This window comes from Hipposideros armiger, unplaced genomic scaffold (assembly GCF_001890085.2).
Source record: "Hipposideros armiger isolate ML-2016 unplaced genomic scaffold, ASM189008v1 scaffold_64, whole genome shotgun sequence".
Taxonomy (NCBI): Eukaryota; Metazoa; Chordata; class Mammalia; order Chiroptera; family Hipposideridae; genus Hipposideros; species Hipposideros armiger.
Window position 1 is genome coordinate 4,569,009 of NW_017731414.1, and position 14,365 is coordinate 4,583,373.

Consider the following 14,365-nt stretch of genomic DNA (forward strand, 5'->3'; position numbering starts at 1 on the left):
TATATATATATATGTATATATATATAGCAATTTTTACCTTGGACACAAAGGCTACCCAATATGACGTCAATGCCCTGCTCACACCTTAGCGTGAGCAAATCCTTCTACCCAGTGACAGGAGCCTGGGGTCTCCGGGCACTGATGGGAGAGGGGGCGGAAATGACATGGAAGGGGGAATGCAGATTTCTCCAGTTTCCCCCAGACGCCTTAGCACCCCAAGAGGTGGAAGCTGTTCCTACCTGCTGTTCAGCAGGGCGAGACTCACTGGTCCCCTGGCCCCATCCACCCAGATGCTTCGCATCTCCCTGTCCCCACAGTCCTCTCTCCTCCACCCCCCAAGCCTCTCCTTGGCCATCTGACGAATTCTCCCTAAAAGGGAAGGTGTAAGAGATGACAAAGCTGCAGCAAAAGCCCAATTTTCGTTGATACTCAGAGTCTCTGACAAATGTTAGAAGAAGAATGTAATTTTGAAATTTAAGTGGCACGCTTCTGCATTGGCTCAGAGAGACAACCTGACGATAAGCCGTTTATCGCCTGAGCCACCATGCAGTGGGGCAGGGAGAGAGGCGGTTTGTTCCTTCAGGTCCTCCCTTGCCCTCCATGCCCACACCCACCACCACCTCCTCACAGGGGCTGCCACAGGATGGGGTCTCCACGACGCACCCACCAACCTGATAAATTGGTAAAGCCCTCGCTTGCCAGTCTTCTGCAACCCAAGGGGAGACGGGGTTAGGGGCACAAAGGCTCAGGCACACCGTAGTGGAATCAGGGAAGGGAGGGGCCCCCTAGGCACCCAGCAGAGCTAAGCCAGATCCAATTCCCCCCCCCCACCTTCATGAGCGACCACTAAGGCAACCTTCATGAGGGACTGAAGCCCTCCACCACCCAAGGGCATCTCAGTCCCTCCCCAGGGACCTGGGCCCCCTAGCCAAGTAGTAACCCTGAGTTCCGTCCTGGAGCAGTCCTGGGCACTCCTGAGACCCCAGAGAGACCAATCTCCCATCTGCCAGAAGGGTCTCTATTCAGTGTCCTCTGAGCCCACAAGGCTCAGAAGACGTGTGGTTCCTTCAACACCCCGAGCTTGGCCAGGCCTCCGAGCCATGACGCTGCCAGGGCTGTCATTCCCAGATCCCACTCTCTCCTCTGCCAAGACTGCATTGATTCCCCAGACACTGCCAGCTGCAGCCGCCCCTGGACTCCCGGGGCAGCACTTTGTCTATGCCGCCACCAACAATAAACGGCTTAGTAGGTGTCTAAGTGGGTGCCTGCTAGCCCCAAGGGACAGTGAGGACATGGGTCTGATTCACTTTAAAGCTGTGTCTATGTGGAACCCACTGAGCACTCAGTTGTTTACTGAGCAAGACGTGTTCTCCAGACACAGACCCAACCCCAAGCCCCACCCCCCAGGGGCACTTATGAACACGGGGCCAGCATCTCCCCTCTCTCAGCCTCAGGTACTCCTGTGCCATAGCACACACGGGACACCTCAGACTTGCTTGGACCTCCTTGTCACCTCTCCTTGTGCAGGCCGAACACCTCGCACTAAACCATCAGCCCCTGACAGCGCCACCTGCGGCCACCGTCCCGGTGCTCCCATGCTCCAGCATCATGTTAGGAGCTGTGCAAGCGTCGTCGCCAATCCTTGCAGGGCAGGCTGAACTGTTCCATTTTACAGATGGTCAAAATGAGGTTCAGAGGGGTCAAGTGGCCTACCCTGTGGTCACCCAGCTGGTGGAGCAAGGCCAGGATTCAAAACTAGGACCAGCAGGCCTCAGAGTCCACGCTCTACCCATTATGCCAGGACCCTCCATGGAGTTGTATTAGGGGCACAGCACTGACACAGAGACTAACACCCACAATCCTACACAAGCCTCTGACACGTGACGATGAGTGCCGTGCTAAAGGACAAAGTACTATGGCACAAGGGGGCAGGGTGGGGTTCACCTCGCAGGGGCCAACTGCAGGGCTTCCTGACAGGGGTAGGGTTCTCTCCTCTCCTGAGCCCCCCAAAAGGGGACCACCTGAGCCTCCAACAAGAACATCTTTGGGCCTCTCCTGGCTCCATCCAAGCAAGATGGCCCACCCAGAGGCTTACTTGCCAACTGAGGTGGACACTACCATCTCTTCTTCCTTCACCCCATAAAAGGCCCCAAGCCCAGCCTCTCGCCAGCCTCCACGTACCCCTACCCAGTCATAATGGAGCAACAAAGGCCACAGCAGCTCAGCAGAGGCTCTGGGGTCCCACTGTGCCCTGAAAACCACTCAGTCACCTCCCACTCCAGCCCCCACCCAGCACTCTCATGGGTGGGAGGCAGGCTCACATCACCAAAGGCATGTGTTTCCCAAATGCCGGGGTCCAGGCCAACCCTACCACAGCCTGACATTTGACCTTGAGTAATCATTCCGTAAGAAGTTTTAATAGCTACATGGTTTAGTGCAATGCGCCAGGCACGAGGTCAAGCACATCTCCGCTATATCTCACGTAGTCCTTACAAAACCCCAGAAGCAGGGGTTTCTATCGGCCCCATGTTATGCCAGAGGAAATGGGCTTAGAAGTGAGGCAGCTGCTGAGGTACACACTGGGCAGGGGCGGAACGAGGATTCGAACCTTGGTCTACGTCTGTACCTTCTCCCTGGGCCTCAGTTTCCTTTCCTGTCAGGGGAAGGGACCGGCCTGGATGATCTCAAAGTTCCCTTCCAGCTACAGAAAAGACATGTTGGCATAAATATGTCTCATACCCAGGCATCTGGCAACGCTTGCACTGGATGCTGGAGGCCCGGAGGCCCCCGCCCCTCACCAAGGCTGCCAAGGCAGCGCCTGCTGACGGCCCCGCCGAGGCCATCTGCCTGTCACTTCTCCCTCAGGCAGGGCCTGTGGTTGTGAGGAAAACCACTGCCTGGCCCGCCAAGGCTTTTCATCCTCACTTTGCTGGCCTCCCTCCAGGTGGATGGGGCATTCATGCTTCCCTCAGTCTCCACGTCGCCCCTCCACGTCCCTCTACTCGGACAGTGTCTTCTTTCCCTAAGAAGCCTTTCTCTCTTCTCTCCGCCTCTTTCCATCCTCTCCTGCCTCCTCACATAGGACCAGCTGGGATTCAGTATTCACACGGTCATAGGCACCTGGGGACAGAAGCACTCTCACCTTTAGCTCCTCCGCCCCAGTATCCCCTCTAGAAGGTACCCTGCCTTGACTTAGCCGACAGAGGACGACTCACTGTCACTCTGCCTATATCTACCCTCGTTGAATTCTCCTTACCAGCCTTATTAGCAGGTATCACACTCCCACTTGACAAACATGAGCACCACAGCTCCAATAGGCCACAGTAAGACCCAAGATCACACAGCCGTAAGTGGACGAGTCAGGATTCAAACCCAGAGCTGGGTGGCTCAAGGCCCACGCTAGTCCCATGTACCAGGTGGGACTGGTGTACCGAATACTCCATTTCGTGTTTTCAAGGGCAGTTTGAATTGCTTGAACCAGGACAAACCTCACTTCTCTATGAACTCTTCTGTCCCATCTATAAGGTTAGGCTAGGACATTGGATGCCTCCAACCACTGTCGCTGTGGTTCAGGGCAGACCCAGACCTCTCTTCCTGGCCTTGGACTTGGGACTAACTGGACACCAGGAATCTCAGAACCAGTCACTGAGCCAGGGCCTACGTCTGAACTAGAAAGAGAGGCGGGGAGGACTCACCCTTCCCCCATGGTATCTGGTGTCCAGAGTGTTGGGGAAATCCTGGCAGCTTTCTGTCAACAGAATCCCAGTGGGACTTTCCAAGAACCCCAGCAGAAAGAGAAGGCCAGAGATAAAGAACACACATTCTCGGAGGCCCTGCACCAGGGCTTCAAATTCTCAGATAGCAGATGATAAAGGGAAAGTAGCAACTGAGCCCCCCAGATACAACAGCACCCTTCTCGGAGTCTCTGGGGCCCCAAGTGGGGGCAGTGTGCCTAGAGGACGGCCACCAAAACTCTAGCCTTCCCTGCCGCAGTCTTTCCACACAGAGGTGGTGGAAGGGCAGCATACAGCCAAATACAGGGCGGCAACCTTATCATCCCAAAGCATCAGTGCAGGATCTTGGGTCACCCAGCCCAGTCTTGCCCAGTCAGGAAGCTACAGGCGGTGACACGTGTTGCCAGATACTCACCCCTTGGCCCACAGGGCAGCCAAGCAAGGGCCTGTGATTGCCTGAGCTCCAAGCTGCTCTGCTCACCCTAGTATACCAAACAATACTGCTGTTGTCTAGGCACCCTGATGGGAAAAGGTTGGGGAATACTGCTCTAAACCCATGTCTTCCTTCTTCAGAAAGGAAACGTAAGGTCTGGAGCAGGAAGTGACCTGACCAAGCCCCTCAGCTGATTTGTGGCAGAGAATGCATTGGAACCCAGGTCTCCCAGCTCCCCAGCCAGCCTTGTCACTGCTGAGCTCACCATGGCCCGCTTGGTTTCTTGGTAGCAGGGCCAGGGCCTCCCCACCCAGCTATGCACCCAAGTTTCCCCAGGCAGAGCTGCCCATACACCAATTCTAGGGCACATCACCAGGAGCAATGAGGAGGGATTTGTCACAGACCCTGAAGTCTTGTCCTCACTGTGAGGAGCAGTCTCCAGAGACCAGGGACCCAGGGTTGTGTGCGCCCAGTTCCATCTGAGCAGCAGGTAAAGGAAGTTGATTCAGTGAGCTGCAGACCCAGTAATTTCCTCATTTGTCTTGTCAACACCCTTGTCGCACAGAGTGTCAAGTCCATTACGTAAAGATTTTCTGCTAAGAAGATACTTAATGTGAGTCTGGGAAGCAGCACGGGCCTGGCTAAGATGAGGACCTCTGACCTTCAGCCCATGGAGCAAGCTAAAGCTATTTCTTTACTGGAGGTAAACCCAATGGCTCCCGCCTATGCAGCAGTACTCAACTGGCACCTGAGCTACTAGTAGGGTGGCAAATGGGTACATCGGAGCCAAGAAGGCATCCCCACCATAGCATCCACAGGTCAACCATACCTTCCACTTGCATCTGTGCCCCCAAGCACTGTCTCAAAGCAGTAGTCCAAGGCAAATTTCTATCCAAAACAAATCAGGAAATGTGAGAATCAGAATGTGTGTACTAGGAGGAACCTCAGTCAGCCCCTCATCCAGTGTAGCCCTGTCAGATAGGCAAGGCTTATCACAGAATTATCACAGGGCCCACAGGCAGAGCCAGATGGAAACCTGCCCTGAGCCAAACATCTCTGCTATTACCCCACCAAGGGGCTGTGATGGTAGAGCCCAGGGCAGGGTGCTCAACACCCAACTTTGAAGTCTTCATTCCATTCACCACCACCACCAAGCCAATGGGCATGCCCAAATGGCCACCGCTTAACCAGTGCCTCCTCTCTCAGGGTGGGTCCAGGATTTCTCCCACCAGGTGCATGCGTATTGTCTCATCCCAACCCATTAGACATGCATTTTCAAGGGAACAAAACTTGATTCAGCAAAAAGTAGATATTACAATGGTTTGTGGCCCTCCAAAACTCAACTTTGTCTGAGAAAATGTTATTCCTTGGCATTTGCTATGAGCTGAATTGTGCTCCTCAAAGAGTTGTATTTGTATGTAACTGTATTTGGAGAGGGCTTTTAGGAGGTAAAGTTAAATGAGGTCATATTAGATCAGGGTGGGGCCCTGATCTAATAGGGCTCCTCATAAGAAGAGGAAGATATCTCGCTTCTCTTCCCTTCCCTCCCCTCCCCTCCCCTTCCCTTCCCTTCTCTTCCTTCTCTCTCTCTCTCTCTCTCTCTTTCTCTCTTTCCCCCTCCCACCCTCCACCAACTCTCCTGTCCCACCCAGCCCTGTGTGGACACAGTGAAAACGTGGCCACCTGCAAATCAGAAAGAAAACTCCCACCAGAAACCAAACTCTCCCGGACCTTGACCTTGAACTTCCAGCCTCCAGAACTGTGAGATGATTTATGCTGTTTAAGCCACTCAGTCTATGATATTTTATTATGGCAGCCCAAGCAGACTAAGACAGTATTTCTCTAGTTAGAGAGAATTAAGTTTTCTCCTTAGGGGGATAATAATGGGGGGGAGGGGAGCTTGAGCAACATTCTCCTAGAGAATTCTTCATTTGAAAGGGCTTAGGGTTTCACTGGGGAATCTTTTGTGTCGCCGTTTAGGGTACTGCTTCTCAACTGGCAGTGACTGTGCCCCCAGGTAATGTCTGCAGACATTTTGGATTGTCACAACTTGGGGAGGGGGCGCTACTGGCACCAGTGGGCAGAGGCCAGGGACGCTGCCAAACATCCTAGAATGCACAAGATGGACGGTTCCTCCTGCAAGAATGACCCAGCTCAAAATGTCAATAGTGGTGCGGTTAAGAAACCCTGGTTTACAGCAAAAGGAACTTCAGAGGACTTCAGATACTGCCACAAACCATCTGGAAACCCGGGACCCTATAACACAGGGGTCCCAAGGAACAAGCCCACCCTGCCACCTTCAAGCACCAGTGGTTACTCCAGGAAGAGCTCACCCTCATCCCCCACAGAGCAGTTCTAAAGATCAGAAGCCTCTCTCCAGCGCCCGGGCAGGAACTGGCTGTCCCCTGGTCCCCCAAATGCAGAGGGAACAAGGCCGAGAAGAAGAACCAAAAAACTCATCGGGGTCCCACCTGTGGACTGTGGCAAGCAAAACTGAAGTTCAGCCTGAGCCTTCTCACTCTGGGGAAAGACAGGGTGGGAGTGACCAGGGATCAGAGCTCTTCCTAAGAGAACTCCTCATTGGGGTGCAAGGAGTGAGTGGAGCCCTCATAGGAGTGGGGAACCCAGAACACAATGAATGACAGTGACACTAATGCCAACAGACACAGTTAACGCTTCCTGAACACTCACCCAGCAGCATGCTGAGCCCTTTACAACCGCTGGCTCATTCAGAGCTCATGACAACCTCTCCATTGCACAACTGAGGCAACTGAGGCCCAAAGAGCTTGCGCAACTCAACCAAAGCAAAAGAGCTCCAAAGCAGAGCTGGGGAACTGGAAAGGACTCAGTAGGGCAAAAACAGGTGACAGAATAAGAGAGGGATGTCAAGTTTCGGATTCAAGACCCGCGGCGTGGCAGGCTCATGCTAGGCAATTCCCATAACTGCTTCACTCCATATACAGCCTTGGGGCGAGTGTTATGTCTCCCGGTTTGCAGATGAGGACGGGAGGCTCAGAAATGTAAAGTGGCTTGCAGGACACCTGAGCCAAGCCCAGGGGTCTATCCACCTGCCACACCGAGGAGAACCAGCGAGGCCCCAGCACAAGCCCACTTACCTGAGAAGATTGAAGCAAGCCTGAAGATGTCTGAGAGGCGCGAGGTCACCGGCTCGTAGGGCGAGGCCTCGTAAAACTCCTCACCTGGAAGAGAGAACAGCGTCAGGCATGAGTGCCCTCTTCCCAAAGTGAATGGACAAGTTATGAATGAAATGTTGGTCATGTCGCATAGGCGAGGTATTTCCTCCAGCTAGAATAGATGGTCCCCCAGAGCGGGTCAGGCTGCCTAATCCCTCTCTCTCACTCTCGTGACTTCCCAGCACAACTAGCCCTCTTCTAAGGACTTCCAAATGCTTCTGGAAAGAAGGCAAAGGGGAGGCAGACCATGATAGCCTGCGGAAGACCAGGTCCGACCAGTCAATACAACATCATCATTTCACAAGAGAGGGCTCAGAGGTGGCCCAGAGAGGGGAAGCAAACTGCCTGAGATCACACAGCTACTCACAGCAGCACTGGAGCTAGACTCTGGTCTCCCTGCCCTCACACTGGCATTCTCTCCCATCACACCAGGCTGGCTCTGCTCAGGCCACTTGAGAGGACAGGCTATCCTCTCTGCATCCCATCATGACACCAGAATTACACAGGGCTAACGGTCGGCTCAGCAGAGGCCTGATCCCCGGCTCCTGTGAGCCTGACCCCCTCCTACACTCCCTGCCTGTCTTCACCACCACCTGCTGGCTCCTCAGGCCTCTCCTGGAGACTTTGAGAGCGTCAGGGGCTCGGCGAAAGGAACAGCAAGGGAGCGACAGGAGATAAACGGCACAGGGCTGCCCTAGAGAGCCTCCACCGCCTCAGTGGTCTCCCGCCCCCTCTGCCAACACCTCACAGGAAAGGAAATATGCTCTTGAGACATTACTGTGAGAAGAAATCAATGAATAATCACTCAGGCTGCGCGTGTGTGTTGAGGGGCAGAGGAGACACTGATGACCCATCTCACACACCTGTCTCCCACCCACCCAGGGCCCGGCGCCATGGCAGGCAGCCCCTGCCGAGGGGAGCCCACGTGGGCAGCACCCATGGGGGCAACCTGCAGCAAGGTGCCAGCCATCCAGAAGCAGGCCTGGGAATCCGTCTGTGGGCGGCTTGGTCAGCCAGGTCCCTGAGGTCATCCAGAGGCTAGGACTGAAGGCCTTACCAACACTCAGATGGTACAGAGCAAGGCGTCTGTCTGCTATATTGGCAGACCCCCCGAAAAGGGCATACACCCCCAGATAACATGGGAAGTGCCTTCCCCCTGGAGAAAGGACCCCGCCCTTCACTTGACCTCATAGCAGTACAACCTCATGCCCTACAACACCCAACACACAGCCTTACGCACAATGGGTACCCGATTGGTATTTGACGATTGACCTGATCCAAACGTTCCTCATTCCTTCAGACCGGTTTATAACCCCCCCTTCCCCATGGGACCTGTATGATCTCAGCGTCCTCCACTCTACCCACCGACCCTGGAGAAACTCCCTGTGGTGGGGTCACCAGCCAGTGCTAGTTGTTGGGGCCAAATAACATAAGCACTCAGGAAGCACTTGTATAATAAAAATGATGTGACACTGTGTTTTCCATGCGCCAACCCTATTGAACGTGTTTTAGATGTCCTAACTCATTTAATCCTCTTAATGTCTCTGTGAGGTGGGGTCCATTAGTCTCCCTATTTTACAGATAAGGAACGGGGGCACAGAGACGCGAAGTAACTTGCCCAAGGTTACACAGCTGTAAAGTGGCAGGGCCAGCCTTCAGGCCCAGGCAGTTGGCTACAGAGTCTAGTACTTCATCACTATGAAGGCTGTCTCCAAAAATAAAGTGTTATTAAAGCCACACTGTTCTTAAACAAGTACTGCTGTGCTTTCGCGCTTCACAGGACCAGTCTTCCACCAGCTGGACTGCTGGCCCAGAGCAGGGCCTGTCCTCCCCTGCTGCATCTGCTACAGCTCTGCACCTGGGTACAGATCAGCCAGTGCGATTAGCTAGGGGATCTCTGGGGGGAAACGGCCTATCCCAGGACTGGCTGGGAAAGGCCCATCCTATTTAAGTCAACAGAATTCACCAGTGGGAAATCCAAGGCCTGGCCACGCAGGCATCCCCGGCAGCCAGACTGAAGCCAAATCAGGACATCAGGCTCCTGGGCCATGCCCCGGGAGAGGACATACGGGAGAGGCCTTGGTGTTTCACATCTGAAGAACCAGGGCGACCCTGAACTTCAGCATCGCCTTTGGAGAAGGCAAGGAGCTTGGCCTCAAGTTCCCCATGCAGCCAACAGTAACAGCCTCACCTTGTAAAGACCGGCAGTGATGGTGGTGGTGACAACGAAAGGGGAAGATGGGCCCAAGGCCACGGGACCTCCCCCAGGTCAGGGTAAAGGGGCCGGATAAGAAGTCAGGGGCCTGTCCCACCACTAGCTGGCTGTGATACCACCTCACCTCCCTGCACACCAGCTTCCCCATCAAAACAGGAGTGGGACCAAATATCTCTAGGTCCTTTGCTGTTGGGACCATCTAGGAGCGCGGTAGAGGCCACATTCCTGCCACCACCGTCTCCTGCCACTTGCTGAGAGCCTCAGCCTCAGGCAGAGGAAGAGGTGTGGGGCCAGCTCTCCAGGGGACTTTCACGCACCAGCAGGGGTCAAGGAGAAGCCAAGAATCAAAGTCCAGACCCACAGAGGTCTCTCCCGATTCCCCCACCCCACCCAGGCCCAAGCCAGGTTATTAGGTTTATTAAGGACTAGGGAGCAAGCGCTAGGTGGACCATTTCCCCCACGACCTGGATAACTAACTCTCAGATAGATACTGTCACTCACAGGAACATTACCTGCTCTTCAAAGGCCTCTTGGCTTCCCCTGGTCAGCCCTGGGCAGAAACTTCCTCTGGCCCCCAAGACCCAGGGAGGAGGCAGGGTTCTGAGGAATGAGAAAAACTGGAGGTCTGCTATTCTAGAGTGGGCCCAGGGGAAGGGCCTCCCAGCCTGTATGCTGGCCGGCACAGGGACCATGGCTTCTTCATGCTGTCACCCTCTGAAGCACACACTAGGTGCTTAACAGATGTTTGTTGAGTAACTGAACCAACAAACCATCTCAGGACTTGGAACTGAGCCATCTCCACCCTGGCATTCCTGGGTGGAAACGGACTTCAAGACCACAGGGCAGTCCACAGCATAAACACACATTATGCTTGTTATCATCCAAACACCTCATTGCCCCAGGTATGATCAGAAGGTCCTCTGTGCTCCAATGCGGTGATGTGAGAGGGAGCCCATCAGATGGGAAGGTTCCCAGGTGGCCCACCCAGTCCTTCTGGCTGGCAGTCCTTCTGTCCCCTCCCCTCTGCATTCCACAGCACACAGCACGCCCACCCCAACCTACTGCCCAATCTCCCTTGGGTTGAAACGGAAAGCCGCAGGAAAGAAAACAAGAAACTAAACAACCCTGCTCCCTGAATCAGGGACCTTAATTTTCTGTGCAATACAGAGTCAGCCTGGGGCGCAGACAGCTCCACACACAGAGAACAAAGTGCATGGAACCCTCTCTTTACTCATTTCCAGTTCTAGGACTTTGAGGTTGCCAGAAATGGAGAGGGAGGGTGACCACCTGATTCATGAAGAATCACTTTGTCATTAATGGTGGTGATACTATTAATAATTATATGCAAGTCTTATTCCTATATTCAGGGCATAATTGAACTACCTTGGCCACAGTGGGTCAGGAACCCCTCGCTATCCACCCTCCATACCTGGTCCATTTCCACCTTCTTTCCAGCACCTGGAGCGGGGTTGCTCCTTTGACCTAAGGCTAACCCCTCCCTGAGATCACCTCCTCCCCTCGCCCAGGCACTATCCACAGAGCACCCCTCTTTCCTTCACCTCAGCACCTCCATCACTACTGTAGTGCTTTAGAATTTCAACTGCTCAACCTTCTCACATCTTAAAAAAAAAAAAAGTTATCCTTTGTTTTCTCTTCTTCACACCAAAATTCTACAAGTCGTTGTCCACATTCATTCACTCCCTAACCAGGCTACTGCCCCCAGCCACCTAACGAGCTCGACCCCAAGGCATCAGGGACACTTTTTCACCCTCTCTCCCACGGGACCTAAAGTACTGGAGGCTGGTACACTCCTTCCTTCTGAGAGTGAGCTCCTCCCAGGTTTCCTGCTGTCCCCCCACCTCTCCCTGAGCCTCCTCAGTCACCCTTGCAGGCCCCCCCTTCCTCGCCTGCCCATCTTTAAATGTTGGTGGTTCTGGGGGCTGTGTCCCTGCTCCCCTCCCAGGGTGATTGCACCCACTCCCCTGGCCCTGGTTCCTACCTACAGGCTCCTGGCAACTCCTAAATCTCTATGTCACCTGAGCTCCAGCCCTGCACCCCCAGCTGTCTGCAGGGCATGGCCAATGAGGCACATGACCCCAAATAAACTCATCATCTCCCTGCCCTCCCCCCCACTCAAAACCTCTGCTGCTCTTGTGACCGGCCCCACCACCCATCCAGTCTCCCAAGACAGAAACAGGGTCCCTCCATGACTCTTCACTCCCTTCACCAAGATCTGTGGGTTCTACCTCCTGCCTAGCTCTTGGGTCCTTCTGCTTTCTGGACCCATCCTTGTTCAGCCGCCATGATTCCTGGCCTGTGTCACAGAGTACCTTCCAGTCTCTCCAGTCTGCTCTCTTCACGGAACCACATGAGCATTGTCCTGAAGCAGAGCTCCAGGATGATCTCACTTAAAACCATCCAAGGCTCCCTGCTGTCCACCAGATCCCGTGCCCCCCACCTCTCCTCACCCCTGCCCCGCCCCATCCCCCTCCAGGTACTGAGTCACCTGCGGGTGTGTAAGTGAGTTCAGCTCTCTCCCATGCAGGCCTTTACCCAGCCCTCCCTGTACCTCTCACATGCTTCCCATAGCCCTTCACCATGTAACTGCACCACACTCTTTACTCTCAGCTGGGAGGCTGGCTCTTCCAGGAAGGCTCTCTGGGTTCTGTAACAAGGGGTTAGATGCCCCTCAGTGCTACCACAGCACCCAGTGCTTCCGGCAGCACTCACACCACCAAATGCAGAAAGCCCCTCACTTATCTGCACCCCCAGACTATGAACTCCATGAAGGCAGAGGCAGCCCCAGCTTGTTCTTGACTGTTCCCACAAGGCCTAGCAGACAGTAAACTCTCAAACAGTTGTTGAATAAATAAATGGACGTCTGACCCAGGTGGCCAACCCTCCTATAGAATATGCAAATCGTCTACACTCTAGTCTGCAGGGGAAGAACCTAGGGGAGGTGGTCTTGTGGCAGGTGGGGGTGGGGGGGCAATGCAGGTTCCGCCTTGGGACCAGGGGACAGGACTGCCGAATGATATGGACCTGCTGCCTTCACATTGCTCCCAGCTCTGTAGAAGGTGCCTAGGCCAGTCATGGGGTCAGGAAGCCTCCTCACGCGCAGGCCTCCCGGGAGCAGAAAGAACGGGGAGGGGCCAGCCCTCAGCTGGGTGGGCGGACCGTGGGAATAACAGGGCTGGCGGGCTGGCAGTTCAGCTCTGCATGTCCACCCTTCTCTCTCCTCTGTTCTCACGTCTCCATCTGCCCGGGACTCTTCCTCACCTCCTGTGACCACTTCACATGGTCATAGGTCCTTCGGTCCCTGGTTTACTTCCTCTCCCCACAACTCCTGCTCCGGCTTCTTTCTCCAGCCTTGTTCCCCTCCCACCACCTCACCCTCTCTCTTCCTCAGCTGCCTCCTGGGTTGGGCAGCTACTTCCTGGGGATCTAGTCTCCCCCAGCAGAGAGGAATAGAAAGCTGGCCAGGTCACTCCATCACCTAGTCCTCCCTCTGAACCGCAGCGTGACACACACACACACACACACACACACACACACACACACAGATCAGTCACCTCCCCGGCCCCGCCAGGCTTACCCTCTGTCAGCCCCAGGTGAATGCTCCAGTAGATCTGCAGGCACTGCAGCTCCTTCTTCATCCCCCGCTTGCAGCGGCAGTCGTACAGCGGGCTCTCCTGCAGGACCTCCAGGGCCGCCTGGCACTCCTTGTTGGCCAGCATGGTGTTGCGGTCCCGGCCAGCCAGGCACTGCCGCAGCGTGCGGTAGCGGGAGCTACAGTTGGATTCGGCGGCACACAGCTCATTGGCCCGGACACAATCCACCGGGGGGCGCCAGCCGTGCAGCTCGGGGCCCTGCAGGGAGGAAGGGCTGGCCAAAGAGCGGAGGGTCTCCTCTGGGTGGTGGGGAGGAAGACAAGCATGAGTGAGGGCCACCACAGTCTCCCACCCAAGATGCAGGGCTGGGGGGGGTGGGCCCTTCTGGAACCTCACACCCATTTACGGCAAAGCACATCAAGGCCCACTCAATGCCACCTTTCCCAACAGATCAGGTCCCAGGAAGGGCTGCTGGTCCCAAGACAACCAACAGCCTTCCTCAAACCCCAAGGAGAACTCAAGCTGCCGTTCTTCCCAGGCTCTATCGGGTTCTCTTCCAGCTCCAACCACACGCCCCTCAGCATGTGCGCTAGACCTGGAAGCAAAGCACTGTAAAGCCAGAAGACTCTCGGGCAAGACCACAGGCAGTCCAAGATGCCAGGAAGCCAGAGAAGAATGTGACAGCCGCAGCAGAGAGCTTCAAGGGTACAGGGCCTGCTGGCGTGTGCAGAGGGAGGAATACATTCATAGCTCCCACGCCTCCTATCAGCCAGAGGTCCACCAAGGAGCAGAAGGGAATTAACTTTCACAGCCTTTAGGTCCTTAGACGCCAGAGTCCAGGCCCCAGATTTTACCCTAAGGAAACTGTGGCCCAAAAAAGGGAGATGACAACTCAAGTCACACACAGGCTGAAAAGGCCCCTTGAACCCCTAGCCTATTCATTCTGAGCTCCTAGACTTAAAGAGAAGACCCCGAGACAAGCCTGTCCATGGTCTGAGGTGTGCCCAGAGGGAGGGGCTGCCACATTCCCACCCAGCCCCTCCACGCCTCCCAGTCCAGCTTCAGAGCAGCCAAGACCTGAAACCATGCCCTCCACAGACAATCTCCACCCCGGCCCCCACCCAAGAAAATGCAGCAGGTAAGCCTGAGAGCAGCTCCATTTTCTCTCTCTCCCTCTC

At 55.0% G+C, this 14,365-nt stretch overlaps 1 protein-coding gene across 1 annotated transcript in view; it reads right to left on the minus strand.

The window, feature by feature from the left end:
* Positions 1 to 14,365, minus strand: part of GFRA2 (GDNF family receptor alpha 2) — a 99,157-nt gene that overhangs the window by 79,813 nt on the left and 4,979 nt on the right. Inside the window, exons 2-3 of the mRNA XM_019641849.1 lie at positions 13,172 to 13,486; positions 7,284 to 7,367 (exon numbers count right to left, since the gene is read on the minus strand). Coding sequence (XP_019497394.1) covers positions 7,284 to 7,367; positions 13,172 to 13,486 — 399 coding nt within the window. The remainder of the gene's footprint in view (positions 1 to 7,283; positions 7,368 to 13,171; positions 13,487 to 14,365) is intronic.